Source organism: Chionomys nivalis, chromosome 2 (assembly GCF_950005125.1).
Source record: "Chionomys nivalis chromosome 2, mChiNiv1.1, whole genome shotgun sequence".
Classification (NCBI taxonomy): Eukaryota; Metazoa; Chordata; class Mammalia; order Rodentia; family Cricetidae; genus Chionomys; species Chionomys nivalis.
The window spans coordinates 70072095-70097995 of NC_080087.1; the positions used below are offsets into that span (position 1 = coordinate 70072095).

A 25901-nucleotide genomic window follows, 5' to 3' on the forward strand; every position below is an offset into this window, starting at 1 on the left:
AACCCCCACCCCAGAGCTCACGTTCTTAGCAGAGCCATCATCCTGTACAGCGCCATCACCTCTGCTACCTCCCTTCAGTCACAAGTTTCCTTGGGCACCAAAGCATGCCAGGCCTACTATACCCCATGTTGCACATGTGGTTCTCAGCATGTAAACATGCTTCCCTCAGAGACATGGCTCACTCTGCTGCCTTCTAGTATCTGTGCAGCTTGTCGTGGAGCCTACTTTTGATTACTATCATAAATACCACACACATACACACCAGATACACATATACCAACATGTGTCTGACATACCACACGCACATACACCATATAACCAACACCCCACATCAACCATACCATGCACTACACACACAATATACACCGCACACCACATATACACAGTCCATATCAGACTACACCACACACACACACACACACTGCTCTCTCCCCCTTCTGCCTTCTCCCCAGCACTACAGCTGAAATCCACACACTGGCTACCTCCCTCCTATGGCGCACTGGCTGGTGGATGGAGCTGTTCACTCCGGCGACACCAGCAGGCAGAACTGAGCCCGGCTGTAGTAGCTCATTCCTGACTCTAAGGATGGAGGTACAATCCATTGCAAGACTGGCTCCTGGCTCTGTTCCAGTCACTGTGGCTACAAAGGACTACTTACCATCACTCCTTTCCCAGAGAAGCTAAACTTGCAAAGTTCTCCATGTGGATCATCCTACATTTTCAATGCTGGCCACCGACTCTACTAATTTCCGAGGAACCGAGAGTAAATGTGAGCACTATCAGAGAGCCACAGACTTCGTCTGACCTTTCTCACCCTATCTCCAGCAGCTCACTTTAGCAAGGTGCCCTCCCCACACCTGTAAGCAAGCTCCCAGTCACCCACTGGACCCCATCCAAATGGATGAGCGGTTTAAGTCAGACAGCCAGAGCATACAAGCTAGAAACAGTGCCCCACAGCCAGCGGTAGACAAGTCACTGAGTGGCAATGTCACGACTTTATTTGTGGTGCCTGTGCTTTGTCTCAAAAATACCTTCTCCCCCTCCCCAGACAACGGGTGGGAAGGAGGCAGCAAAAATAGAAGACATCCCTCCCTATTGCACATGGACCCTATATACAGGCCCACCTGGCAGAGGCCAGTGGGACTCTTGGCACATTCCTGGATCCCTGCAGGGGAGGGGGAGAGGTGCTGGGTAGCATCACACGTGAGATGGGACCCCGGGGCAGCCACTCTACTCCTGGATACTGATCCTGTGTTTCTTGGTCCTTGCTTCTTTCTTGGTCCCATTCCTGGTGCCTGCCTTCTTTCAGCAACATCTCCCTACCTGGCTCAGCCTCCCACCTCCATCCTGGCCTCAGAGGGCCCCCCTTGATTCTTGGGGACTCTGTGCTTTCCTCCCGGTTCTGAGGTCCCGAGAGGAGGTTATGGCTTCTCAGCAACTTCCCCCGGAGCCCTGTCACTCATGTTCACTCGGGGGAAGGGGTGCGCGTGTCAAAAGCAGCTGTATAAATATGGTGCGGGAACTCCTCCGGAGTTACTTGGAGAGTTTGCTAATGACGCGGATCAGTGCTGCATTCTCATCCTTGAGCCGCTGGTTGTCAGCCCGGAGGTCGGACAGGGCCTAGGGTACAGAGCGGAGTCAGCTGGGTAGTGCTAGGCAGGTGGGCTCTGGCCACTGCCCATCACAAGCCCCAGTCACCTTCAGCTCCTCCTCCAGCTCTGCTGCCTTGCGCTCCAAGGCCCTTCGCTCCTGCAAGGAATGGAGCTGTTCAGAAGCAGGGGGCAGGGCAAAGCCAAGACACAGTGGGCCCACCCCAGCAGCCCAAACTCACGAATCTCTCCAGCTCCAGGAGCGCAGGTCTCTCAGCAAAACGTTCTTGCCTCTGGTGAGGACAAAAAAGACTGGGTGTCACCTCGCACCCCTAGTCCAGTCAGAGCCCCGTCCCCAGGGGAGTAACCAACCAGCCACGGCCAGGCCCCTTGCAACTGGAGCTCTGTCTCTCACTGTCCCTAACACAGTTGGTTCTTAGGTCTCAGCATCTGTACCTGCGTGGCCCGCTCCAGCTCCACCTTGAGCTGCGCCAACTTCAGGGTGGTCTCTGTCAGGGCTTCACGAAGCCGTTCATTCTCCCTTCGAAGCTCCATGTACAGCTGGGAACACAGAGCAAGCAGGCAGGCTTAGAAGGGTCAGGTGTGGGCCATCAGCAGAAGCCACAACATGGCAGGGTAGGGCATGAGGTGGGATGCTGCACCTTCCGGAAGCTTCCATCAGGCTCTTCATGTTCCTGCTTGGATTCTGGATTGAGGTCTCTCTGCGAACGCTGCCTGCGGGCAGTGGAGCCGCCATCCACAGTGCTGGACAGAAACTACATGTCTTAGGAACCAGGCCCTGCCGGCTCCAGCCCGTATGCATGACCCAACCTACCTACACTCCAGGCTCCTCTCTGCTGGCCCCGCCTCTTCCCCCTGCAGAAGAGCCCTGAGAGTTCAGTCTCCATCCAATGTCCAGGCCTGCCCTCCCTCCTGCCTGCCCACCCTCCACACAGCATCCTCACCTCTGCTGGCCCCCTTCGCTCATGGCCAACCTTTCGGTGCTCCTTGGCCGCCTGTGGTCCCTGGCCCTGCCCGTCGGGCGCCTCTGCTAGGGAATCAGCGATAATCAGCCCAGACACCACTACAGGGGCCCTTGCCTACTATGCAGGGAACCTCACTTTGCCCCCAGTTAACAAAACGACTTCATGGGAGAGATAGGATGGCTCCCTGGGGACCAATTTCCCAGATGGCAGGCCTCACCTCTCTGGGCAGGGCCCTCAGCATTCTCCACACCAGGGACCCGAGGTCTCCGAAAAGGGTCCTGCCAGGGAGAAGCAGTCAGAAACTGGGAGATGGGTTCCACCAGCCCCACTTTACCTGACCCTGCTCACCAGGCTGGACGGGACAGGCTGATCTGGCTCAGGGGCCTTCCCTGCAACCTTCTCTGCTTCCTTCAAGTCTGTCAAGGTCACACCCTAGCAGAAAGAACACGGTCAGGGAAAAGGGCCTAGACTTTGACAGGACTCAAGTTCAGGTCCTCAGCCTCCTCCCTCAGACCCTGAGAACAGACCCCAGCCTCCTCCCTCAGACCCAGGAGCACAGACCCCCACCTGTGTGGACCTCCGAGACTGTCGCATAAGGCGGGAGCGAGCCTTCCGCTGAGACTCGGATTCTTCATCACGCACAGGCATCTGGTAGGACCTATGTGGAGAACCCTGAACTCAAGAGACTGCTCCTTGAGTGCTGTCACCGTGAAATGCATCTTAGAAGGGTGCACATTCTGGCAGAGAACATTTCAACTGGCCAAACAGTACCCCAGGAGCTACCCAGAGCCCAGGGGAGCCCACACACAACACTGCTGTCTCAGCATGGCCTTCCCCTAGTCTCTTTACCTCCGACGATCCCTGGAGTCAGTCAGGGGCGCTGCAGAGGCTGTGAGGACATTTGGCTTCACAGGGGATCCAGGCTCCCTCCTGGAGGGTGGAGTGGAGTGATCCAAAGAAGGAGGCATGGCAGCCTCACACCTGTAAGGATTCATTTATCAGCAAATAGCCCTCAGGTCTGCATTCTGTGCCAGGCATGGGAGGAACCACAGAGAGTAAACCAGCCATGGCTGCTGATGAGTCATTCCTGAGCAAAACACATAAAAAAACAGCAGCCAAAAAGGCAAGTGTGGAGCATGGGGAGAGAAGGTGCTTGGAGAAAAGAAAGAATAAGCCAGGTACATGTACTGAGTCCATGTTAGCTCGGCAGTCCCACTGGGCTTGGGAGAAAAGGGGCATACAAGATGACATGAAGAAGGAAAAAAACCAAGCCAGCTCTAAGGACTCAACAGGAAGAGCAAAGGCCCTGAGGCAGTCAGAGCACAGTGGCCTGGGAGTTTTGCAGAAAGCATCTATTTGATGCACCCTAAGGACTTTCTCAGGATCTCAAATTCCAGGATAGCACCAGACCTGTCCCCCTGCCCCAGCCCCTGGTACTTACAGGGTAGAGGGCTCTGGCACTTTCTGGGCAGGGGTAGGGGTTATTCTGGCAAGACGGGGCTCCCTGGCCTGTGGGCACAGGAGAGAAACAAAGGAGGTACTCTCTGCCCCAAGGCAGGAGCCTGGATCCCACACACTTCACAACATCTACCTGAGAGGAGGCCTTTTCAAGGAGGGAGGAGGAAGCTGAACGCTGCAGACCAAGAACTCCCTCTGTACCCCTCCTTTCTGAGGGACCCAGAGCACCAGAGCTCCCTGTCTTCTGGAGACCAAAGCGCCTGGAGAAGGGAGCCTCTTCTGGCATCTGGGAGAGGAAGAAGGTCTTCATTACTGAGCAAAGGTTTGACCCAGCTCCTCAGAGCCCAAGAGTATAGCTCCAGGAGAACCACCGAAAGTCACAGCCAGAGCAGGCGCCACCAAAAAAATAGCTCTTTGTCCACAGGACCTAGGAGCCAAGTCAAAAGGCCACCTTCCTGAGTGGAGGTGGAAGTGTTTACCGTATTCCACCCACTGCCCCAAAGCTCACATCAGCTCAGGCTGGTCAGACTCACCACAGGGCTCTTGGGGCTGGAGGACACAGGGGAAGACACGCCATTGAGGGCTCTTGGTTCCACGGGTGGATGATCTATGTGCAGAACAGAAAGGGACTGTCACAAGAGATGCCAGTCGCCTCTACTTGGGGCCTCAGAAGTCCAGGCCCATACTCCTTCCTTAGACCCAGGGGTCTGGTATCCCTACCAGCTGGGGCTTCTTCTCCCTCATCCTCATCCCGAATAAGGGGGCCCCCTGCCCCACCAGGCCGGCGCTCCTTCGACAGATCCTGCAGGGAGATTTTCTCACGGCTGCTCAAACGACATACAGAGCTCCTGGGGGAAAGACAGGGTGTCCATGTCCAAGTCTTGTGACGAGTCCAACCTACCCCAAGCCCAGGCATTTCTTACCTTCTGTGCTTGCTGTTTGAGGGCACCTGTGGTTCTTGACCTTGGCTCTGAGAGGCTTCCTTTTGGTTCCGAAGCTACAAGGAGGGAAGGGGGTAACTGGGGGGAAGGCACAGAGCACAATCCCTCCTGTATCTCCTAGCCATCCCGTGCCACCTCTCCACCTTGAGGGCCATCACGCATAACTGGGCTAGCCACACTTTATGCAGGGTCCTGCAAACATGCGGGACTCAGTATCCTGACAGCACACTGGATCCGGGGCCTGTTCAAGCTCTCTTAAGTTTGTTCTCATCCAGCTGTCAAGGCCTCCAATCTTACTCCCAGAGGGATTCTTCTACTTCCCAGGAGCCAGCAACTTGCTCAGACCTCCTCCCAACCCTTCAGCACATCTAAGATGCTAGTCAACTCTTGGCAGCGCAGGCCAGGGCAGGTGGCTCTTTATGGTTATCACATGCAGCTCTCAGCCCAATGACAATGGCCACTGTCCAAGACTAAAGAGGCCGCTGTCATAACCCCACGACTTGTCACAGCAGCACTCTACCAGGAATGCCACTTGCCCATGCCCTCCTTGCATCTCAATATGCCACGGGGCACAGCTCTGGAGAATGTTCCCAGTGGTTCCTCCTGGCTGGCTCCACATGCCTGGGCCACCTCACTAGATAAAGCACTTCTAGCCCATGCCATATGCTTGGGGCCCACATCCATGATCCCTGCACTCTCCATTTTCCTAGCAAAAGTGCTAACTAGAAACAGTGTTACGGGTGGGGGGAGTTCAGCCTGTGTCACACACACGCTCTCTCCCCATTGAGCAAGCAGGGAACTGGACACAGCCTCACCTTCTCCAGATATGGAGGTGCCCCTGTTCATAGCCCTCCAGCAGAGCTGGGCTACCAGGTGGGAACAGCAGGTCCCAGGTCTGAGGGTGTCAGTCCTCCCAGTTACTGTTCCCTCCCTAGAGATGCCAAGTAAAGAGGCAAACTGGAGTGGAGACTCACGTCCTCCTGTTTCTGGGCCAGCTCCTCCAAAAGGTTCATCACTTCTTCATCAGCCAGGTCACAGGGACGCTGCCCCTGAGTAGGGCAAGGAGGTGGATGATGATGATGTCCAGCTTTCTCCCCTGCCCTGCCCCACCATCTGGCATGGCCCTCACCGCATGGGTCAGCGAATCCATGCCCCCACCATGCTCAGCCAGAAGACGGCAGGCGTCCTCCACACCCCAGTGGGCTGCTGCGTGCAAAGGTGTCCAGCCATCTCCATCCCGGAGCTCGGTGTCGTAGCCAGCTTGGAGCAGCAGCCTAAGGGCCAGGGAGGCTGGGGTCAAGTGTCAAACTAAGCCAATGGCTGATTTCAAATTCTGTTCTGTGGCTAAAGTATTACTGATCAATATTCAAACATCACTCGATTTGCTGGCAACTAGCCCGGCCCCAAGATCCCCTGTACAACCAAGCCCTCCCTTGGACCAGCAGCTACAAATCAAACCTGCAAAAGGTTCCTTGCACCACAGGGATCCCACTCTTCCAGTCCCCCAGGTTAGAGGACTTAGGGCAGTGGTGAGAGGTGACAAGGTGGGTACAAGACTCCCCCACTAACCCAAGCCCATGAAGAGAATGTGACCCCCCTCAAGGGACTGTAGTTCTGGAGCCACACTGTTTTAGAATACTGACTCTCAACAGTGACAAGCACCACACAAAGACACACATGTACACACCCTCTCCACAATCATAAACATCATCATTCGAGTCCTAACTTACAGGCAGAAAGAACAGGTAGCGTCAGGGGGCGGGGGCTGGAGAGGCTGCTATACCTCTGTGGTAGGCAGCCCTACTACACAATGATAAGATCCAAAACGTCAGAATGCTGGAGTAGGGCAAGCCTGACTTAGTCAATGACTCTTCAGAAAGCTACAACCTGGGAGCTCTATGAACTCAGCATGGAGCAAAGCCTCTTTTGAAAAAAAATGTAGTGAGATTCTGTGTCAATGAGGAAGGCCTCAAGCAGAGAGAGGCAGAGACGCTTGACAGATTGCGGAGCACTAGGAGTCCCGCCTTCCTCATGTTCCCCAAGATTCCCTGTCCTATTGCCCCGGGGCATGTTGGGCTTCTTGCTATATTCCCGCATGCTGGGTTTCTGGCTAGGTACTAGCTATATTCCCCTTCTGGTCAGTATCCTAGGAGCCCAAAGCATGCCACCCAGTCATGCCCTCTAATCCATCAGCACTTCCTCACCCAGCAGTTTTTTCACCATCAAGTCTGCCAGAAGACTCTATTACATGCTATTTATACCCTCCCAAGGCCAAAGTTTTCTTCTGATAAACTTGGTTTTATTTACTATTACTGTGTACGTTTCTGTGTGTGATGGGATTAATGCGAGCACACGTGCCGCCGCATGTACGAAGATCAGAGGACACATTCGGGGGGTTGGTTTTCTCCTTCCACCACCAGTTCCAGAACCTAATGTAACACTTTTACCCCTGAGCTATCTCACTGTCTAGAAGCTAAGGTTTTCATCTGAACCTGATAGTCCCCAGGAGACTTGTGGCAATGTCCACAGTCATGGCACAACTGGGTCAGAGGTGCTGCAAGGGACAGGACAGCCAACAGAATAGAATGGCGCTGCCCATCATGTCTCTCTGGTTGGCTGTGGCGGGTACACATCTGAAATGCTAGGACAGCTAAGTGAATGGGAAGTTTGAGACCATCCAGGAGGCTAGCATCTAACAGACATCAAGTAAATATTTACCTCTACTTCAATGAGGAGAATAACTTTTAATAGTCAGAAATAATAAATAACCATAAATTAAGGAAAAAGAGGAAAGTAAACACAAACTCACACAAAGGGGCTATCATAAAATCACAAAATTCAGTATGATGGCTCACACCAGCATGCAGAGGCTGAGGCAGGAGGACAGCTGTGAATGCAAGTACCAGGCTAGTCAGGACTATATAGCAAGACCGTATCTCTCAATTAAAAAAGAAAGAAGTTACAGGGAAGATAGGCAAGCATGGTGGCTCTCACCTCTAAATCCCAGAGGGAGGCGAAGGAACAAAGATTAAAAATTCAAGACTAATGAATTAGTGGCTATCCTTGACCAACATGAGGTATTGACTGAAAAGACCAAATAAACAAACACAAACATTTTCATCAGTGATTTTTTTTCCAGACTGGAACTGGAACCCAGAACTACGCTAGGCAAGTGCTCTACTCCTAAGTCACCTCCCAGCCCTCACAGGTGGACTCCAGAGAAGCATTGATGGTCTGAGCCCACAGACCCAGAGCTCCAGTTCTGTGACAAGAGAATGAGGCTGTCCACAAGTATTGACTTACTTTCTCTACTTCCTAGCCTCTGGGAACTGTGGAGATGGCTCAGGGCAAAGCGTTTAAGCACAAGGAAAGGAGTTCTGATTACCAGGATCCACTTAAAAACTGAGTGGATAGCTGTTTTATAAAATTTGACATTGGGACTAGAGAGATGGCTCTGCTCTTTCAGAGAACCTGGGTTCAATTCCCAGTACCCACATGGCAGCTCAAGACTGTCTGTAACTCCAGTTCCAGGGGTTCCAACACCCTCACACAGACATCTACATATAGGTACATAAAAAAAATACAAAAAATAGACATCATGAAAATTGCAGGCATATGGATGGAACGAGAAAAAAATCATCCTGAGTGAGGTAACCCAGACCTAGAAATACAAACATAGTACGCACTCACTCATACATGGACATTAGTTGTTAAGTAGAGGACAATCATGCTACAATCTACAGACACAGAGAGGCTAAGTAACGAGGAAAGGTCAAGGGCAGGATGCATGGAATTCCCTGGGAAGGGGAAATAGAAGGGATTTTCCTCATTAACAAAACAGGGAGCGTGGGGATGGGAACAGGAGAGATCAAGCAGGGGATGGGGTGGAGGGAGAGTATTGGGAGAGACGACACTTTGGGGGTGAGATGGAAACCTAGTGCAGTGGAAAACCCCAGAATCTATGATGGTGAACCTAGCAATGGAGGACACAGAACCTGAACTGGATGTTTTCTATAACCAGGCAAGGCTTCTAGTAGTGGGACTGGGACATCAACCCAGCCATAAAACTTTTGACCTACAATTTGTCCTGCCTGCAAGATATGCTGGGGTAATGGTGACACAGAACTTGTGGGCGTGGTCAATCAAAGACTGGTCCAACTTGAGGCCCATGCCACAAGAGGGAGCCTTGATGGTCAGGAACCGGAGGCTGGACAGCCAGAGACCTAGGGTAGAACCAAATACAACTGGAAAAAATAAATAAACAAAAAGTCAATGAAATGATTCCTAATGCTATTCTGCTATACTCATAGATCTGAGCCTAGTCCAATCTTTATCAGAGAGGCTTCCTCCAGCAGCTGATGGGAGCAGATGCAGAGACCCACAGCTCAGGGAACCCCACAGAAGAGGGAAGGATTATGGGAGCCAGAGGGTTGGAGGACATCAAAACATGACCCACAGAATCAACTAAACAGGGCTCACAGGGGCTCACAGAGACCGAAGTAACAATCAGGGGTCCTGTAGGAGTCTGCACTAAGTCCTCTGTATATATGTTAAGGTTGTTAAACTTGTTCTTGTGGGACTCCTAATGGTGGGAGTGGGGGTGTCTCTGATTCTTGTGCCTATTCTTGGGACCCTTTTCCTCCTACTGGGTTGCCTCATCCAACCTTGATATAAGGGTTTGTGCATAATCTGGTCTTACTGTAACTTGTTATGCTGTGTTTGGCCGATAGCCCAAGATGCCTGCTCTTTTATGAAGGGAAACAGAGGAGTGGATCTGGGGGAAAGGAGGAGGGGAAGGTGAACTGGGAAGAGTGGAGGGAGGGGAAACTGTAGTAGGGATGTATAATGAGAGAAAAACAAAGAAAAACAAACAATTAAAAAAAATAAAGACTGAATGGACATGGCAGAGACAGGAAAACCTCAGAGGGAGACAGCTAGCTAAACTTGCCAAAAAGGTAGGCTCAGGAATCAGCCAGAGACCCTGCCTCAATATGTAAGGTGGAGAGAAACTAGAGAAGATATCACACGTCAACCTCGGGCTTCTACACATACAAGTGCCTAAACACATGCATGCACACAGACCATACAACCATTAGCCAGACATACAACTGTGTGAAAACAAATCTAGTCTTCGTTGTAGCTAGCAATTGTCAATAATGAGAACTGGGTAGGTGGAACACAGGCATTAAGTGATGCAAAAACTTGTGGAATGTTCTCCTGACAAGGAACAAGACATTTGCTCCCTTTGTCTCTGCTTCCCGCTGACTTGGGTTGTAGATGCAATGGCAGGTGAGACAGGTCACAACAGACCACATCCTGAAGTGGGTGGCATGGCTGGAGCGGAGTGCAGCTTCTGCTATCAGCTGCTTAGGGCAGCCTGTCCCCAAAAGGGGTGGCTCAGAGCTCAGCCTCAGACTTGGGACTCATACTGACAATACAGAGGCTGAAGCCCCTCCCTCAGGAGCAGAACTACACAGACAGCCATTAAGTCTGGGGGTGGTAGGTCTTAAATCCTGCCTGAGAAAACCTGCCGACAACTTTACCAGTATGGAAAGCAGGAAGACAGGGAGGTTCATCTTAATTACATTTGGGGTTTTGGTTTTTACAACAGGATCGCAATATACAGCACTAGCCTCATATGCACAGCAGGATGTAGACAAATCTAGCCTGAAATTCCAGTAATATTCCTGCCTCTGCTTCTCAGGTGTTGTGATTACACATGTACAAGACCCTATCAAGCATACACACATACACACAGTTCTTGCTAGGTAGCCTAGGCTAGCCTACTCACAGCAATCCTGCCTTGACCTCCAAAACACAGAAATTAAAGACATATACCACCATGACTAGCTTAATGACGGTTTTTTTTGGGTTTTGTTGTTTTTTTTTATAAAGTTCTTTTTTTAATTTTTATTTATTTATTTATTTATTTATTTATTTATTTATTTATTTATTATTTATACAACATTCCTTCCAATGTATGCCTGCAGGCCAGAAGAGGGCACCAGATCTCATTATAGATGACTGTGAGCCACCATGTGGTTGCTGGGAATTGAACTCAGGACCTCTGGAAGAGCAGTCAATGCTCTTAACCTCTGAGCCATCTCTCCAGCCCCCTTAATGATGTTTTTTAAAGACTGATTTTTATTTTTATGTGTATGAATGTTTTGCCTATATGCATGTGTGCATACAAACACACAGAGAGATAAACAAGTATCATCTTTAAACCTCTTGAGCAGAGCTAGGGAGAGGGAAATACTCTTGGCATTAGGTGTACAAACTAGAAGAAGAAAACGACAAGAGCCCCAGAAGCTTCAAGACACAAAATAATCACTCTGGCTTCACTCACCTCATCACCTCGATATAGCCCTTGGCAGCTGCCACATGCAGGGCAGAAGCCCCGGTCCGGGGGTGCCGGGCCTCTGGCATGGCACCCCCATTCAGCCAGCACCTTGTGTCATGAAGCAGCAATTCTTCCTCAGCCCGCTTGGCTGCCTCGACATCCACACCTGGGAGAATGAGAGGTGACAGGTGGACTCACACAGGGCAGTCTAGGAAACCCCGGCTACAGTCTCAACTAGTCACAGTCTCACCGTGACTCACCAGTTCCCTGCTTGGACTCGGGAGGCCTGGACTAACCCTGTGTTTTCCAACTGTGCTATCCGCAAACCTGGGTACCACTGAGGGGTTTTAAGACACAACAGGCCAGGAATGGAAACCACAGGTCTTGACCCATGTGGATCAGTATCTCTTTTTTTTTTTTAAGAGAAAACCTCATTTCCTGAGCAAACCCCGCACCTTACTCCATCTAAGTTGTCCTCTGCCTCCTGCTATATCTATAACCCAGCACCTCCACACACTGTCACTACTGCCATCTTTTCCTTTCCAAGTGTGATTAAACCAAACAAAACTTCACTGTATAGTTATATGTGGTGGCTCATGCCTCTGCTTCCAGTTTCAGTCTGAGCACAATGATCGCCATCAATCTGAGCTCCATAATTAAGCTTTTTTATATTTTTATTTGTTTTTTTAAAAAAAAAAAAAAACAAAACAAAAACAGCCAGGTAGTGGTGGCGCACGCCTTTAATCCCAGCATTCGGGAGGCTGAGGCAGGCAGATCTCTGTGAGTTCGAGGCCAGTCTGGTCTACAAGAGCTAGTTCCAGAACAGGCTCCAAAGCTAGAGAAACCCTGTCTCAAAAAAAAAAAAAAAAAAAAAAAGAGGAAGAAGAAGAAAACAAACTATCTTTTTTTTCATTATACATACCAATCCAAGTTCTCACTCCCTCCTCTCCTACCATCCCCCTCCACTTACCCCTCTTACCCCCCATCCACTCTTCAGAGAGGGTAAGGCACATTGCTTTTGGGAAGGTCCAAGGCTCTCCTTATCTAGGCTGAGCAAGGTATCCATCCAAAGAGAACTCCCAAAAAGCCAGTACAAGCAGTAGGGATGAGTCTTGGTGCCACTGCCAGTAGCCCCTCAGTCTTCCCTAGCCATGCTACTGCCATTATGGGGCTATCAAGAAACCTGGTTCTAGAGAAGTTCCCAGGAATCCACAAAGATGACTCCAGCTAAGACCCTAAGCAATACATAGTAAATTTCAAGCCAACCTGGACTAGAGAGTCAGATTCTGTCTTTGAAAACAATAACAATTAAAAACACGACAAGCCGGGCGGTGGTGGCGCACGCCTTTAATCCCAGCACTCGGGAGGCAGAGGCAGGCGGATCTCTGTGAGTTCGAGGCCAGCCTGGTCTACGAGAGCTAGTTCCAGGACAGGCTCCAAAACCACAGAGAAACTCTGTCTCGAAAAACCAAAAAAAAAAAAAAAATCCAAAAAAAACACGACAGCTGCTGATGGGCAGTGGTAGTGCACACCTTTAATCCCAGCACTCAGAGGCAGAGGCAGGCAGATCTCTATGAGTTCGAGGTCAGCTTGGTCTACAGAGTGAGTTTCAGGATAGTCAGAGCTGTTATTCAGAGAACCCTGTCTCTAAAAACCACACACACACACTCACAAAATTACACACCACACCTATATTCTCAGCACTCAAGAGGCTGAGACAGGATTGCTTCAAGTTCAAGGTCAGCCTGGGCTGCAGCATGAGACCCTGTCTCAAACATCAAAATACAAAGCCAGGCAGCCTAGCTGAGGCTGAAACCCTACCCAAAAACACCATCCCTCACTGCGATCTTCATTCCTTTGAGTACTATGAACTCACTGAGATCACAGCAAAATGGTCTCTGCTGAAGAATGCTCTGTTTTCTCCTGGGAAGGTTATCAGTCCCTATGTTTTTACGATTGTGAAACTTTTTCACTTCCCAAAGTTCCTCAGAGTTGAGCTGTTGTATACAATAGCCGGCAGCCATGTGGGCCCACCAGGCACTCAAAACTGAGATGGGCCGTGAATGTAAAGTATATTTGGAATTTCAAAATACAGGAAAATGATAAGGGCACTCGTGAGCAGTTGTTTTACAACTTTACTTTGAGCACACAAGGTGTGGCAGTTGGCCAGAGGACGATTCTCAGGAGTCAGTTCTCGCCTCCCACCTTGCTGAGGCAGGGTCTCTAGGCCACTGGGCCTGCCTCACTCTAGGACCTGGGAGTACAGATGTGCCCCAGTGCCAACGGCTTTTTACAAAGGTTCTAGAGATGGAAACTTGGGTGCATCTAACATCTTTACTGAGCCATCTCCCCAGTTCCCCTTACTGTTTTGACTGCACCTAATTTGAATACTGGGTTTGTTTCTTGTTTTGGTACACGCACTTGTGTATCTCTGTGTGTGAGAGACAGATTTACATATCCCAGTGTGTGTGTGAGAGAGAGAGAGACAGAGAGACTTACATATCCCAGAGTGTGTGTGTGTGTGTGTGGAGAGAGAGAGAGAGAGAGAAAAAGAGAGAAAGAGAATGGGGGGGGAGGGCTCAAACTCACTAAACAGCAGATGATGAATGAGCCTCTGGTCTTCCTGTCTCCACCTCCCACGTGCTGGAATTGCAGTTTGCATGGTCACATCTAGCTTGCGTGGTGTTGAGGATCATGGTTAACAGATAAGCCACATCCTCAGCCTTAGAAGTTTCAAACTACATCTGTGGCTCACCCAGGACTTCCATTGGGCGTTACTGGCAAAGGTCTTTAGGTACCACCTGGCTTTAAATACCAACACAATGGGACTGGAGAACTGGCTCAGCCATTAAAGACTAGGCTCACAGCCTACACAAGGGGGTAGAAGGCGGAGACTCACCAGTTCAAGGCCAACTAGGACTAACAGAGATCCTGTCTGAAGCAGGGTTTAGTCCACTGGGAGAATGCCTGCCTAGAAATGTAAGGCCCAAGTCAAGCCCTCTACACACAGTGGGCTCCTTTCTAGTCTCACTACACTCCCTCGTAGCCAAGGCAACCAACTGCTCCCCTCAACATATATATTATACACTCCCACCATAAAGCTTTAAATGAGATCCAATAAACAGTCCTCAAAGTTGGTTCAGGATGTCCTTTCTCATCCCAAGCCAAGGCCAACTCTATCGGACACCAGCTGCAGCTTGGTGCTACCTGGTGGCAGCCAGGTCCTAGCCCTTTGCATCTCCTGGCCAACCTGCCTAACGGTGGCAGAGTTCAAGAATGTGTGGCTAAAGTCCATCTACAGCAGTCACAGAGAACAGGGCAGGCAAGGCCAGGACCGCCCTTTTCCTCCAGCCTCCTGCTTCCTTAAAGGGAGTTGCCCGCTGTTCCATCCTACTGTGGCAGGGAAGGGGAAGGGCGGAGTTCCCTGCTTTTCCTCAGCCACCGTCAGTATTCTTGTGCATGTTCAAGGGTAGCCTGTGTGTTTTCAAAGACCTGCTTGCGTTATTCAGTTCTGGGGCTGGCTGGCTAACTGCGTTTTTATTTTATGTGTATTGGGTGTATTGCCTGTGTGTATGTCTGTACACATGTGTACCTGGTACCCGAAAAGGTCAGAAGAGGGCGTCAGACTCCTCTGGAAGTGGAGTTACAGGTGCCATGTGGGTGCTAGAGTTGAGCCTGAGTCCTCTGGAAGACCAGCAAGTGCTCTTAATCACTGAGCCACATCTCTGGCCCCTCCCCCTTATGTCTTGAGAGCGGGTCACTCACTGATTCAGCTAGACTGACTGGCCGGCAGACCCCAGGGATCCTCTCTATCTGCCTTCCCCCCTACCTGCTAGCATTACAGGTGGTGGTGGGCTTGGGTATGTGGTTGCTGGGGAACCGAACTCAGGACCTTATGTGCAGCAAGCTGCTCTACTGAGCTATATTCCCAGTCCTAAAAAACAGTGTGTGTGTGTGATACTGAATTTACTGTAAGAAAACTATTACACTTGTTTTATTACGTGAATGTGTATGTACACTCAAGTACACATGTGGAAAGCAGGGGACAGCTTGCAGAAGTTGATTCTCTCCTTCCACCAAGTGGATCCCAGGGACTGATCCCAGGGGTCAGGCTTGGTGGCAAGAGCCTTCACCCACTGAGCCACTTCACCAGCCTGAAAATAAAGTTTAAATGGCATCCAGCCACATCTGCTTTTTTTCATCCTGTCCCTGGCTCGTTTCCCCCCATAGCAGCTGGTAAAGTCATTATAACAGAGACTACATACCCTGTAAGGCCTGAAATATGTACTGTGCAGCCCTTCAAGGAAGACAGCCGACCCCTGCTGGGACTACATGGTTATACATCGGGGCATCATCCACTATCTGGTGGGGCACCGATCTTTCGGTCTCGCCCACAATAAACACTGTGCTGCATTTCTGTACGCTCACCACCTAGGAGTACAAGGGCCATGCTACTCTCCTGCGCCAGTCACTATCACAGTCCCCTGGGCCTGTCTCTGCGAGCTGCAGGCCTCATCTCTCCTTCCTGGATGTCGGGTTCCAGGGGAGATGGCACTTCCTAAATCTCCTTCCTACCCTGTCCCCCAAGGGGTGCTCCTCCTCCACAGACACTGTGCTTTAGAGTCTTTGCCAGGGGCCTGACCCTGCAGCCTGGACCACAACAGCACGGCTAGGACCTGGCAGCACCCACTCTTCCTCCTTCGGTAACCACATCCTGACTTTCCTCGCCCACATGGCTTCAGTGTGCCTCTGCTTAAAGCCTAGTCACAGGGTGACAAGTTCTGCACAGTGATGGGACCTGGGGCTGACATGAGATCATGTGCCAGTGTCACCGAGAACTGTGGCTCAGGCACTGAGGAGGGTGGGGCCACTGTGCTCCAGGTAGGCACCAGCCTGCAATGCTAGGAGCCTAGTTAAGCACCTGGGTGAGAAAGAACAGATCAGACTATGAGGCCAAAGTGGCTGTGGCATTAGGGATCCATCTTCAAAACTAAAACTCTAGGGCTTGGACAGGCACTTCAGTTGGTAAAGTGTTCACCACACAAGCATGAGAACCCACGTTCAATCCCCAGCACCATGTAGAATGCCAGGCACGGCAGTGCACCTGTAATCCTAGCACTAGGGAGGTGGCACAGGAGGACCCCTGGGTTCACTAGCCAGTCAACCTAGCCCAATCATTGAAGCTAGTGAAAGACCCTCTCTCAAAATTCAAGGTAGACAGCTCCCAACGAACATTCCAGATTGACCTGTGGTCTCCAAACACAGGTGTGCATGCATTCATGTATAAACAGGCATACGAAGAACTGAGGTTCTGCACACATTAAACAGAAACTCTATCTTCCCCCATTTTTATTATATTCATTTATTTGTGTATGTGAGTGAGAATTGCAAGACAATTTGAGGGGTTAGTTTCCTGGTCCACCAGCAGGCACCTTTCCCCTCTGAGGATCCAGCCAGCTCTGCACCCCACCCCCCTCGTTTATTTGTTTAGTTTGTTGAGTCAGAATCTCTTGTGTAGCCCTGCTTGTCCTGAAACTCACTCTGTAGGCCAGGTAGGCCTCAAACTCAGAGATTCACCTGCGTCTGCCTCTCTCAGTGCTGGGGTTAAAGGGTTGTGGTAGGATTAAACCACCACACCCAGCTCTACTCCCAGGGTTATTAGCACCTGGGAACTATATTTAATGGCCTGTTTGTATGAATTTGGGAGCTCTATTACTTTGATTACTCTTGGTATCTCACACAAATGGAAACTCAGCACTTGTCTCTGAGTGCCTGGCTTACTTCATGGAGGTCTTTAAGCTTCATCCACATGGTTGGATGTGTCAGTTTCCTTCCTGTTAAGGATGAATAGCGTTCTTTTCTCTGCAAAGACCACATTTTGCTTATCCCGCCACTGAGGGACTTCCTACCCTCCCTGGTACTGAAGAGGGAATTCACATACTAAGACCAAGTGCCACAGACTGAACTACTAAGCCACACCCAAGCCCTATCCTACTGTAAATGTGCCTGCAGGCAGCGTTCCCATTGCCCAACAACACAAAATATAGAGAACCAGACAGAGAGGCACACTACTGCATCCCAGCACTCAAGAGGCTGAGGCAGGAGCCCAAACTCAAGACCACACTGTACTACAGTAAGTTTCACAGCAGCCTAAACCAACTAATTAATAAAACAGTAAGTACTGTGGGTCATATCTTGGGATGCTTGTTTTGTTGTGGTGTGGTGCTGGGGATTGAACCTGGGCCCTTGCCCACACTCAGTAAATGCTCTACCAGTGAGAAGCTTCCAGTCCTCCCCTATTTATTTATTTTTATTACTTTTAACTGTGTGTGCATGTGTATCTGTGCAGGGGCATGCACATATGTGTTCCAGTACCAGAAGAGGTATGAGAGCCCCAGAAACTGGTGCTCTCAACTGAACGTGGTCCTCTCAGTGGCTGAGCTCTCTCCAGTTCCTGTTTTTGTTGTTTGTTTTACTTTTTCAACAGAGTCTCACTAAATTGCCCAAATTGACTTTGAACTCACTCAGTAGTTCAGGCAGGCCTTGAACTCTACAATTCAGGCCTGGAAGAGGGGAATCTTTTAGTCAAGAAAACTGCTCATTTGAAAACTGAGAGATGTACCAGCACAGGAAGAGGGAAGGGAAGTGCCCAAGTGGGAGAAGATCAGGCCAGAGCAACTGGCGACCTTGTGGCATGGAAAGGGAGGGAGGTAAGAGCCCAGAGCTGCCCCACCTCACTGTTGGGGAGGGTAAAGCAGTAAGGCCTGCTGAGGGAAGTGCTTCCCCATTATCTGGGCAGAGTTTACAGCTTCAGCAACATAGTCTCCAAATGACTGAGTAACGGAAGGGAGGAGGGCAGGCTAGACAGGGAAAAACAAGAAAGGTATTGATGCCTGTGTAGAGGGAAGGGAGGAGGGCAGGACAACACAGTAAAGGGCATCTGTTTAAATTGCAATTCCATCCTTATGAAATGTCCATAACAGACAGATCCCTCCAACAGAAGGCCTTAGAGGCTGCTGAGGGTGTGGAAGGGAGCTAAGAACTACAGATTTCTTTTGAAGGTGACTTTTTAAATGCTTTGAAATCAATGTGGCATCAGCTCTACAACTCTGTGGACCACAGCACAACCACGAACTGCACTGTGAATGGGTAACTACTGGGCATGTTGATACAGCTCCAGCGGCAGCTTTAGTATAAAAACCACAGGTAGGCCAGCGGGCTGGCAGGGTAGCTCAGCAGGTAAAGTTCCATCCCGAGGACCCCCATAGTGGAAGGAGAAGCCTTCCATAAGTTGTCCTCTGACCCCACAGAGCTTGAGCACTGACACTCATAAAAAAAAATAAAATAAAATAAAAAAATAAAAAAAAAGGTTTAAAAAGCAGCAGATGCAGTGCTGACACACATGTAATCCAAGTACTCAGGAGGCTGGGGCAGGATTGCTCCAAATTCATAGTGAGTACCACACAGCAAGACCCCATCCCAGAGATATAAACAGGGCTTAAGAGCTGCCTCAGCACTGGACGCTCTTCCAGAAGACCCAGGTTCAATACCCAGCACCCAGGGCATCTGTAACCACAGACATCTCCCAGCCTCTGCAGACACGCAGACATGCAGGACACACATGGAACGCAGACAAAACACCCATACATAATTTAGCAAATTCTGAGATGAAGCCCAGGAAAGCATCTACGGTGGTTGCCATAGCACTGAGGCAACTTTTCTGAGTTTGAAGTTTTACCAAAATAAACTCAGGGAAATGGAAAGGGAGCTCATCTCAGCCGCCGTTACCCCGGCCCTACTGTAACCCAGGGAGGCTCCTGACTGACCTTCATCTCTTGGTGTCCACTCGCTACCAAGCATCCCCACGTGACTCACAGTCACCTGAAATTCAATATGCCAACATGGTAAACCTATTGTCTCTCCATCCTGGGTGGTAACATGCAAGGACAGGGGAACCATGATCTGTTTGTCCTCTGTTCCCTCTTATCTCTTAGCTGGACACTCCCCAGTTTGGAACTGATCAGGGTACACTGGTGTCTTATGTTCCTGGAGAGCCTGCTAAGCTGCATGGCAGCCCCAGCCCAGCCTGCTTCCTGATCCCTTTCCCTCCAGGCCCTGCACAAGAGAGCTGAGAGTCATCCAGCTATATCCCAGTTGGCTCTGGATACTATCTGTTTGTGTGTTGATGGAGTCTCATGCAGCCCAGGTTGGTCTTGAACTTACTATGTGGTGGAACATGACCCTCCTGCCTCCATCTCCCAAGGCTAGGATTACAGGCATGTGCCTGGACACTAGCTTCTCAGGCAGGCAGAGAGGGATCTCAAGCCCTGTTAAGAACTTGCTATTAGGAACACACACACACACACACACCCCACCCAGGAAAATGAATAGGGCCAGACACAAAGATTCAAGATGCTCCTTACTCCTAGACAGGCGCCTGCTCACAGTAGCTCCATCCCTCAGCTCCTCGGAGCTGGAGTGACAGACACACTCACAGCAGTTAGGGTTCTTATTCTGTGTCTTACAGCATCTCACTAGAGCCTTGGCAACCCTGGAGATAGGTACCACTCCCACTTCATGGGGGAGGAAACTGAGGCACAAAGACAGCTAGAGTCCAAGGAAATGGGCTGGCCTTTAAGCCCAGACTCCCAGATTCCAAAACTCTCAATCCCATAGGCCCACCTCGGCGGGCGATCTCTGCCTTCAGTAGCCCCTCCATGGCATCCGACTCAGCCAGGTCCAAAGGCAGGTCTCCATCACTGTTAACAGCGGCGATGTTGGCCCCATGGCTCAGAAGGTACCTACGGGCAGGGGAAGGTCAGAGCTGCCAGACCTGGACCTAATGTCTAACCCAAGCCCTGCCCTTCAACCCTCACCTCACCTGGCAATGTCCAAGTACCCACAGGAGGCAGCCACATGCAGAGGCGTCCAGCCCTCGTTGTCTGCCTGGTTCACAGTAGCACCCTGCTCCACCAGGAAGCGTACCACCTCCAGGTTCTCATCTATGCAAGCCTGAGGATGGGGACAGGCCCATCAGCTCTCCTTTCACCAGAGGCCCAACAAGGAAACATTCCTACAAAAGCACCAGGGCCAGGGAGAGGTGTGGAAAGCAATGCTGATGGCCTTCGGCACGGGTTCCAGGGATCCTCCAGCCACCAGCTGCTCAAGATGGTACTTTTTGTTACCCATGCTTGGGTCACCTGCACATGTAGAGCTCACGGAGACGAGGAGCAGGCTCCAAAAGGCAGACTGAAAAGTGGACATGGAAGAGGTGGAGCTGCCATCCCTGCATGTGACTGCAGAACATATTCTGTGAAGTGGGGGAGTCCCAGAGTCCAGCCATCCCAGGGGCAGGGCATCTTGGGCAGACACACCCCAGGAATCCTCTTCTGGGGAAACCCAGGACCACGAAGCTTAATAAAGTCCATACCCAGGCTAGGTAGTGGCAAACACTCACCTAGCACTGTGTTCCACCCACAACACAGAAAAAAAAAAAAATCACTCCAAAGAGACACACATGCAGCCCATCTCAGAAACAGAGTAGAGGGCCTGGGGCACATTCTCAAAAGGGATGCCTAGGTTATGTTCCTTGTGGCCAGGAGTCCAAGCAGACCAAGCGCGGGGTCACTGAGGGCCTACCATGCACAGGTTTCCTCAGAACATCTTTTCCAAACACCCCACATCACACTACAACCCCGCCTCCTCACCCTTAAAACTAAAAGCTCGGGGAGAGGAAGGCCTCACCCTAGCCAGCACAGCACCTGGTGCCATAGGAGAGCTGGTCTTAATCCCTGATGACCCTGGCTGGACACTGGAACCACTGAGTCTAGGGAGGGGGTTGAGTCCGGACTCCTGGGTCCTCACAAAAATTAACCCCCTTCTTCAAGCTCAACCATCTGGGAAGGAAGCTACGAGGGCCAAGAGCATGAAGTCATGGAAATTTAGGCTGCAAGAGGGGGGGGCACACGTGCCCTGGGAACGGGATGAACTCTGGGCTTCACTCTGGGCTCAGTTTATTTCTACCCTGTTGTCATGGTGATGGGAGGGGGGGCAAGGAGGCAGATGGGCCTTTCCCTTTCAAGGACCTGGCCGGGTGCGGGCATCCATGTGAAAGATGCCTGAAGCAGGGCACTAGGGACCAAGAATCCAGACCCACCTCCCCCTCCCTCAGATGGAGAACTCTAGCCAATCCTCTTTCCTTAGACCTAGGGAATCCGGGCTTGCGCCCCCCCCCCCCAGACCCAGGTGTTTGGGCTCCCCATCTCTCCCCTATTCAAACCTAGGACTCTTAACTCCCAGCCATACCTACTCCAGACCCAACTCATAGCCATTATTGGACAAGGCAATTATTGGATAGGGGGAAGAGAAAGGAATGTCCCTGCCTTAAGGTAGAGGCTGGGGCTTAGGAAACACTACAGCAGGAGGCTGATGCCCCAGGGAGGGTTTAGGACTGGAAACACTAAAAAGCCCAAGGTGCAGCAATCACGAAAGACTAGAAATCACTAGAGAGGATGGCCAGATGTCCCTGTTTTCCTGGGACCAAAACTAGCTACGGGAGCTTTCCCTGTGGAAGCCAGGGCAGTACCCGGAGGTGAATTGAGCTCGCAGTACTCCAAACCCCAGCTTTCTGTGTTCTGGCCCTGTAAGCCAACTGATCTGATTGAATCTGATCTCCCAGGCTCCCAAGCCTCCTGCAAAGCTCTAAGGAGTCAGTTCACCAAGGTCTCTCCAGGGTGGGAGGAGAGTCCAACCTGGAAGGCTGATAGGCCACACCTGAGGATACAGGTTCCTGTCGGAGAGGGTGCTCTAGGGGCCTCCGGCAGATCCAGAGGAAAGGGATATAGTCGGAAGGGACCACTCAGGAGGGCCAGGGACTTTGGTGATCAGGTGATCAGTCTGAGCAGATCTGCTGGACTGGTCAAAGATGCTGACACCCTGAGAGGGGTCTTGGTGAAACAATACCCTGCTTGTATGTAGAAAATGCTCAGACAGCACTGGAAGCAAATTCCCGGTGTACACCTGCAGCTCATGCAGGCCCCCAAAAGGAAGTTTTCCACATGACACCTCTCACCATAGAGTCCTTCAGGGTGACCACTGGTCCCATTCCACAGATAAGAAAACTAAGGGACACAGAGAAAAGGCATTCAAAATACAAGAGACAACGACAACTGACATTAGGTCAGTACTGACTGCCTTTTATTGGTTTTGTGACTGCGTCTCATGTGTCCCAAGATGGCCTCAAACTCACTGTGTAGCTGAAGTTGACACTGATTTCCAACCTTCCTGCCTCCGCTTTCCAAGCACCTGATTTCTGTGGTAATGGGGATGAACCGGAGGCTTCCTGCATTCTAGGCAAGCACTCTACCACCTAAGTGGCATCCCAGCCCAGGACAGACAGATTCTGACGGCCTGTCCTCCACCTGGATGTGTGAAAACTGGACCTCCATGAACAGCCAGGCTTCCCTCCTAGGATCCCGCTTCGACCAGTAACTGAACCACAGGGATCCTAGCGAGGACAGCTCGGGAGGTGGAGGCTGCCATAAAAGACTGACACTGAGCCAACACTGTGACCAGAAGGAAGGAAAACTGAGATGGAGGCTCTGGTCTGACTAATCTTGTCTCTGGTGATCCCAACTTTGGAAGATGGGAAGATAAAAAGAATACCGAATCCAGGCAACACAAGATGGTCCTCACTCTCGGGCACAGATCACTGGAAATAAGATTCACAGTGTCTGAGATGCCCAGGGTTTTGGTGGTGGGGTAGGTTCTAGAAGGTGACAGGGTAGAAATATAGGAGAGAGGGCATAGTTTGTTTTGTTTGGTTATTTTGGTTTTTTTTTTTTTGAGGCAATATTTCTCTGTAGCTTTGGAGCCTGTCCTGGAACTAGTTCTTATAGACCAGGCTGGCCTGGAACTCAAAGAGATCGGTCTGCCTCTGGCTCCTGAGGGCTGGGATTAAAGGTGTGCACCACCACTGCCCAACAAGAGGGTATAGTTTTTAAAGAAGGATACTGCCCAAATGATAGGTGGAGTGGCCATGCCTGTAATCCCACAAATGAGGCGGCAGAGACACAGGACCTGTGTCTTGAGGCTGAGATGAGAGAAGTAGCCCACAGCTTGGAAGATCGAATGCTTAGAAGTTTCCAGAAAGGCAAATAATGTGGATAGAGAAAGAGAAGTCAAGGAGAAACCTAAGAAGTGGCAAAATCCCCAAAAGGGGATGAACCGAGAACTGAATTAAGAGGACATGGGGGCAGAGGATAGTTGAAAAGATAAAGATAGCATGGGATGACCCAACAGAGGAAGTATCTTTTCAAGGGAACAAAGGGTATATAACTGCTTAGAAGGGAAAAGACCATCCCAAGGCCACTAGGGAAGTACAGGTCACAGGTATGACACAAGGTGGACCCTCACAGAAGTGACACTGAAGAACCTGGGCCTAGCGTAAGAGGAGGGTCAAGTCAGACTGCAGGAGGACGAAACCTCAGACCTGGAAAACTGCGCACAGCCTGAAAAGGAGAAACACGGCCAGCGTAGGCACGGAAGTAAGCAATCTGCAATAGATGTACGGAGAAAGGTGACAGCACAGATGACAGAGAAGAGGCGGCCACGGAGCAGGCGGGGCACTTAGAGGTAGCAGAGTCGGTAGGGGAGGTGGCTCAGGGCCGGGAAGGGAGGATGCCCTGGTGGCGCAGACCCGGGGCGCGGGCGCTGACCTGGTGCAGGGCGCTGATGCCGTCGGCGTTGGTGGAGTCGAGCACTGCGAGTGCAGACGGCGAGACAGAGGGGTCGGACGCAGCGCCGGAGCCGGGGCCAGGGTCGGCTGCGCGCAGCATCAGGCGAGCCTCGTCCAGATCGCCGCCCGCACAGGCCGCCAGAAACTCGGCGGCGCGCTCGAAGCGGACCGTGCGGGCGCGACGCTCCCCGGGGCTCGGCTCAGCCCCCGCCCGCGCCCCCCACTGCCGCAGCTGCTCCTGCCGCCGCTCGCGGGCTGCCGCCGCAGCCGCCGCCGCCCCCGGGCCCGCCGCCGGGCAATCCTCGCCCGACATCGCGCCGGCCGCCCGCCCGCCCACCGAGCGAGCGAGCGCCGGGCGACGAACAGCAGCCACCCGCCCGCCCCGGGGGCCGCCGGGAACCGCCGCACGGCAAGTACCGCCCAGAGGCTCGACCGGCCCCCGGACGGAACGTTGACGTCACGACGCTGACACATAGCCCTCTGGGAAATGGAGTCCTAATTGAGGAGATTTGCGTAACTAGCGCGGCTAGGTTAGCGATCGAGGACGCAGGCGGGCCTCGGGGAGTGCTGGGGAATGGATTCTATAAACTGAAGTTTTCACTAGACTCGCTAAATCCTGAGGAATATCTGGGAATCTGAAGCTAGAAGGGGTCGAATGAAAACCGCCAAAAGGCATGCCTTTAATCCCAGTACTTAAGAGAAAGAAGCAGACGAATTTCTGAGTTCGATGTCAGTCTGGTCTACAGAGCGACTCCCAGAACGACCAGGGTTACACAGAAACCCTGTCTCGAACAACCGAAAACCTAAAACTGCTTAAAGGAGGGCATGCCCCCAGGGAATGATGGGAATCTGGGTATAGAAGCTGCACAGAATGCCCAGGGGGCGGGGGGCATTCTGGGAAATGTAGTGTGGTTTGTAAAGTGGTTAAACGAAGGTGCTTAGGAAATGATGGCGTATAACGGAATCTGAAAGAGAGAGAAATAAAATTCCCATACTTTTTGTGTTTTGTTGTGAGACAGGTTGACCCTCGAACTCATTATGTTAACTAAGAATGCCCTTAAACTGCTGATCTTCCTACCTCCATCTCCTACTTGCTGGGATTACAGATGTTTGGGGTTTTATTTTTGAGACCGGGCCTCGCTATGTAACCCTGCGTGGCCTAAAACTCGCTATGTGGAGCAGACTGGCCTCAGATTCACAGAAATTCTCCTCCTTCTGCCTCTCAAGTGCTGGTATTCAAGGGGTGCCACCACGCCCGGGCTTGTTTTGGTTTTGAATCTGCTGTTGATGGGGGATAAACTCAATGAGGAAAAGCATTTGTCTTCTTTGAGCAAACCCTTTGGTCATCATGACTAGAACTGAGCCTGAGAGTAGGCAGTAAACAATATTTAGGATGAATGAATGGGCTCCCTAAAGCATCGGAAAATTGACTTCTCAAACCAGATTAAAGACAGTAGCCGCCAAACTAATCTGAGTACCCACTTTTAACACTCTGGGATAAAGTTCCCGTGCAAAGTTCAAGGGAATCAGATAACATAAAGTAAGCTGGAAATGTAGCTCAGGACCACGCCTCCTAAAGGGTTTAGCCCCCGACTTCCAAATGTGCCTGAGAACTCAAGGTACCCAGAAAAGTCCGTCTCCAGATCAAGAAAAGCCTGCGGTCTCTAGTCGTAATCCCCTGAGCACACCTGGAAGAAGGGTCCCAAAGAGCGGAGCCCAAAATGACCACACACTTTTCCTTAGCCCGCCTGGTGCTGCAGAGGACTCTAGGTGATGTTATTCAGATTGTATCATGCTGTCCTGGCATGCTGGGATTTATAGTACAAAATCTGATTTCCACTAGGTTTG

The 25901-nt window shown here is 51.1% G+C and overlaps 1 protein-coding gene across 2 annotated transcripts; it reads right to left on the reverse strand.

Moving 5' to 3' along the window:
• Positions 1 to 980: 980 nt before the first annotated feature.
• Positions 981 to 24446, reverse strand: Ppp1r12c (protein phosphatase 1 regulatory subunit 12C). Of its 2 annotated transcripts, none has more exons than XM_057762742.1 (22): positions 24034 to 24446; positions 20199 to 20329; positions 20000 to 20118; positions 11324 to 11483; positions 6104 to 6248; positions 5949 to 6023; positions 4957 to 5030; positions 4754 to 4881; positions 4567 to 4640; positions 4167 to 4319; positions 4017 to 4084; positions 3425 to 3556; positions 3143 to 3233; positions 2924 to 3007; positions 2793 to 2853; positions 2555 to 2637; positions 2425 to 2465; positions 2252 to 2354; positions 2046 to 2150; positions 1832 to 1882; positions 1699 to 1749; positions 981 to 1620 (listed from the first exon to the last, which is right to left on the reverse strand). In XM_057762742.1, exons 1-22 carry the CDS (start codon positions 24364 to 24366, stop codon positions 1534 to 1536), a joined length of 2349 nt encoding a protein of 782 aa, XP_057618725.1. In that variant the 5' UTR covers positions 24367 to 24446; the 3' UTR covers positions 981 to 1533. The 2 variants fall into 2 exon arrangements, with proteins under 2 accessions (XP_057618725.1, XP_057618724.1); XM_057762741.1 differs by having other exon boundaries at positions 2555 to 2640.
• Positions 24447 to 25901: the final 1455 nt, after the last annotated feature.

Excerpts from the sequence above, each read along its gene's own strand:
- Ppp1r12c (XM_057762741.1), bottom strand. The coding sequence starts at position 24,366 with ATGTCGGGCGAGGATTGCCCGGCGGCGGGCCCGGGGGCGGCGGCGGCT. Across the intron at positions 1,750-1,831 it reads TCCTGGAGCTGGAGAGATTC|GAGCGAAGGGCCTTGGAGCG; the intron begins GTGAGTTTGGGC and ends CATTCCTTGCAG. Across the intron at positions 1,621-1,698 it reads AGCTGGAGGAGGAGCTGAAG|GCCCTGTCCGACCTCCGGGC; the intron begins GTGACTGGGGCT and ends TCTGTACCCTAG.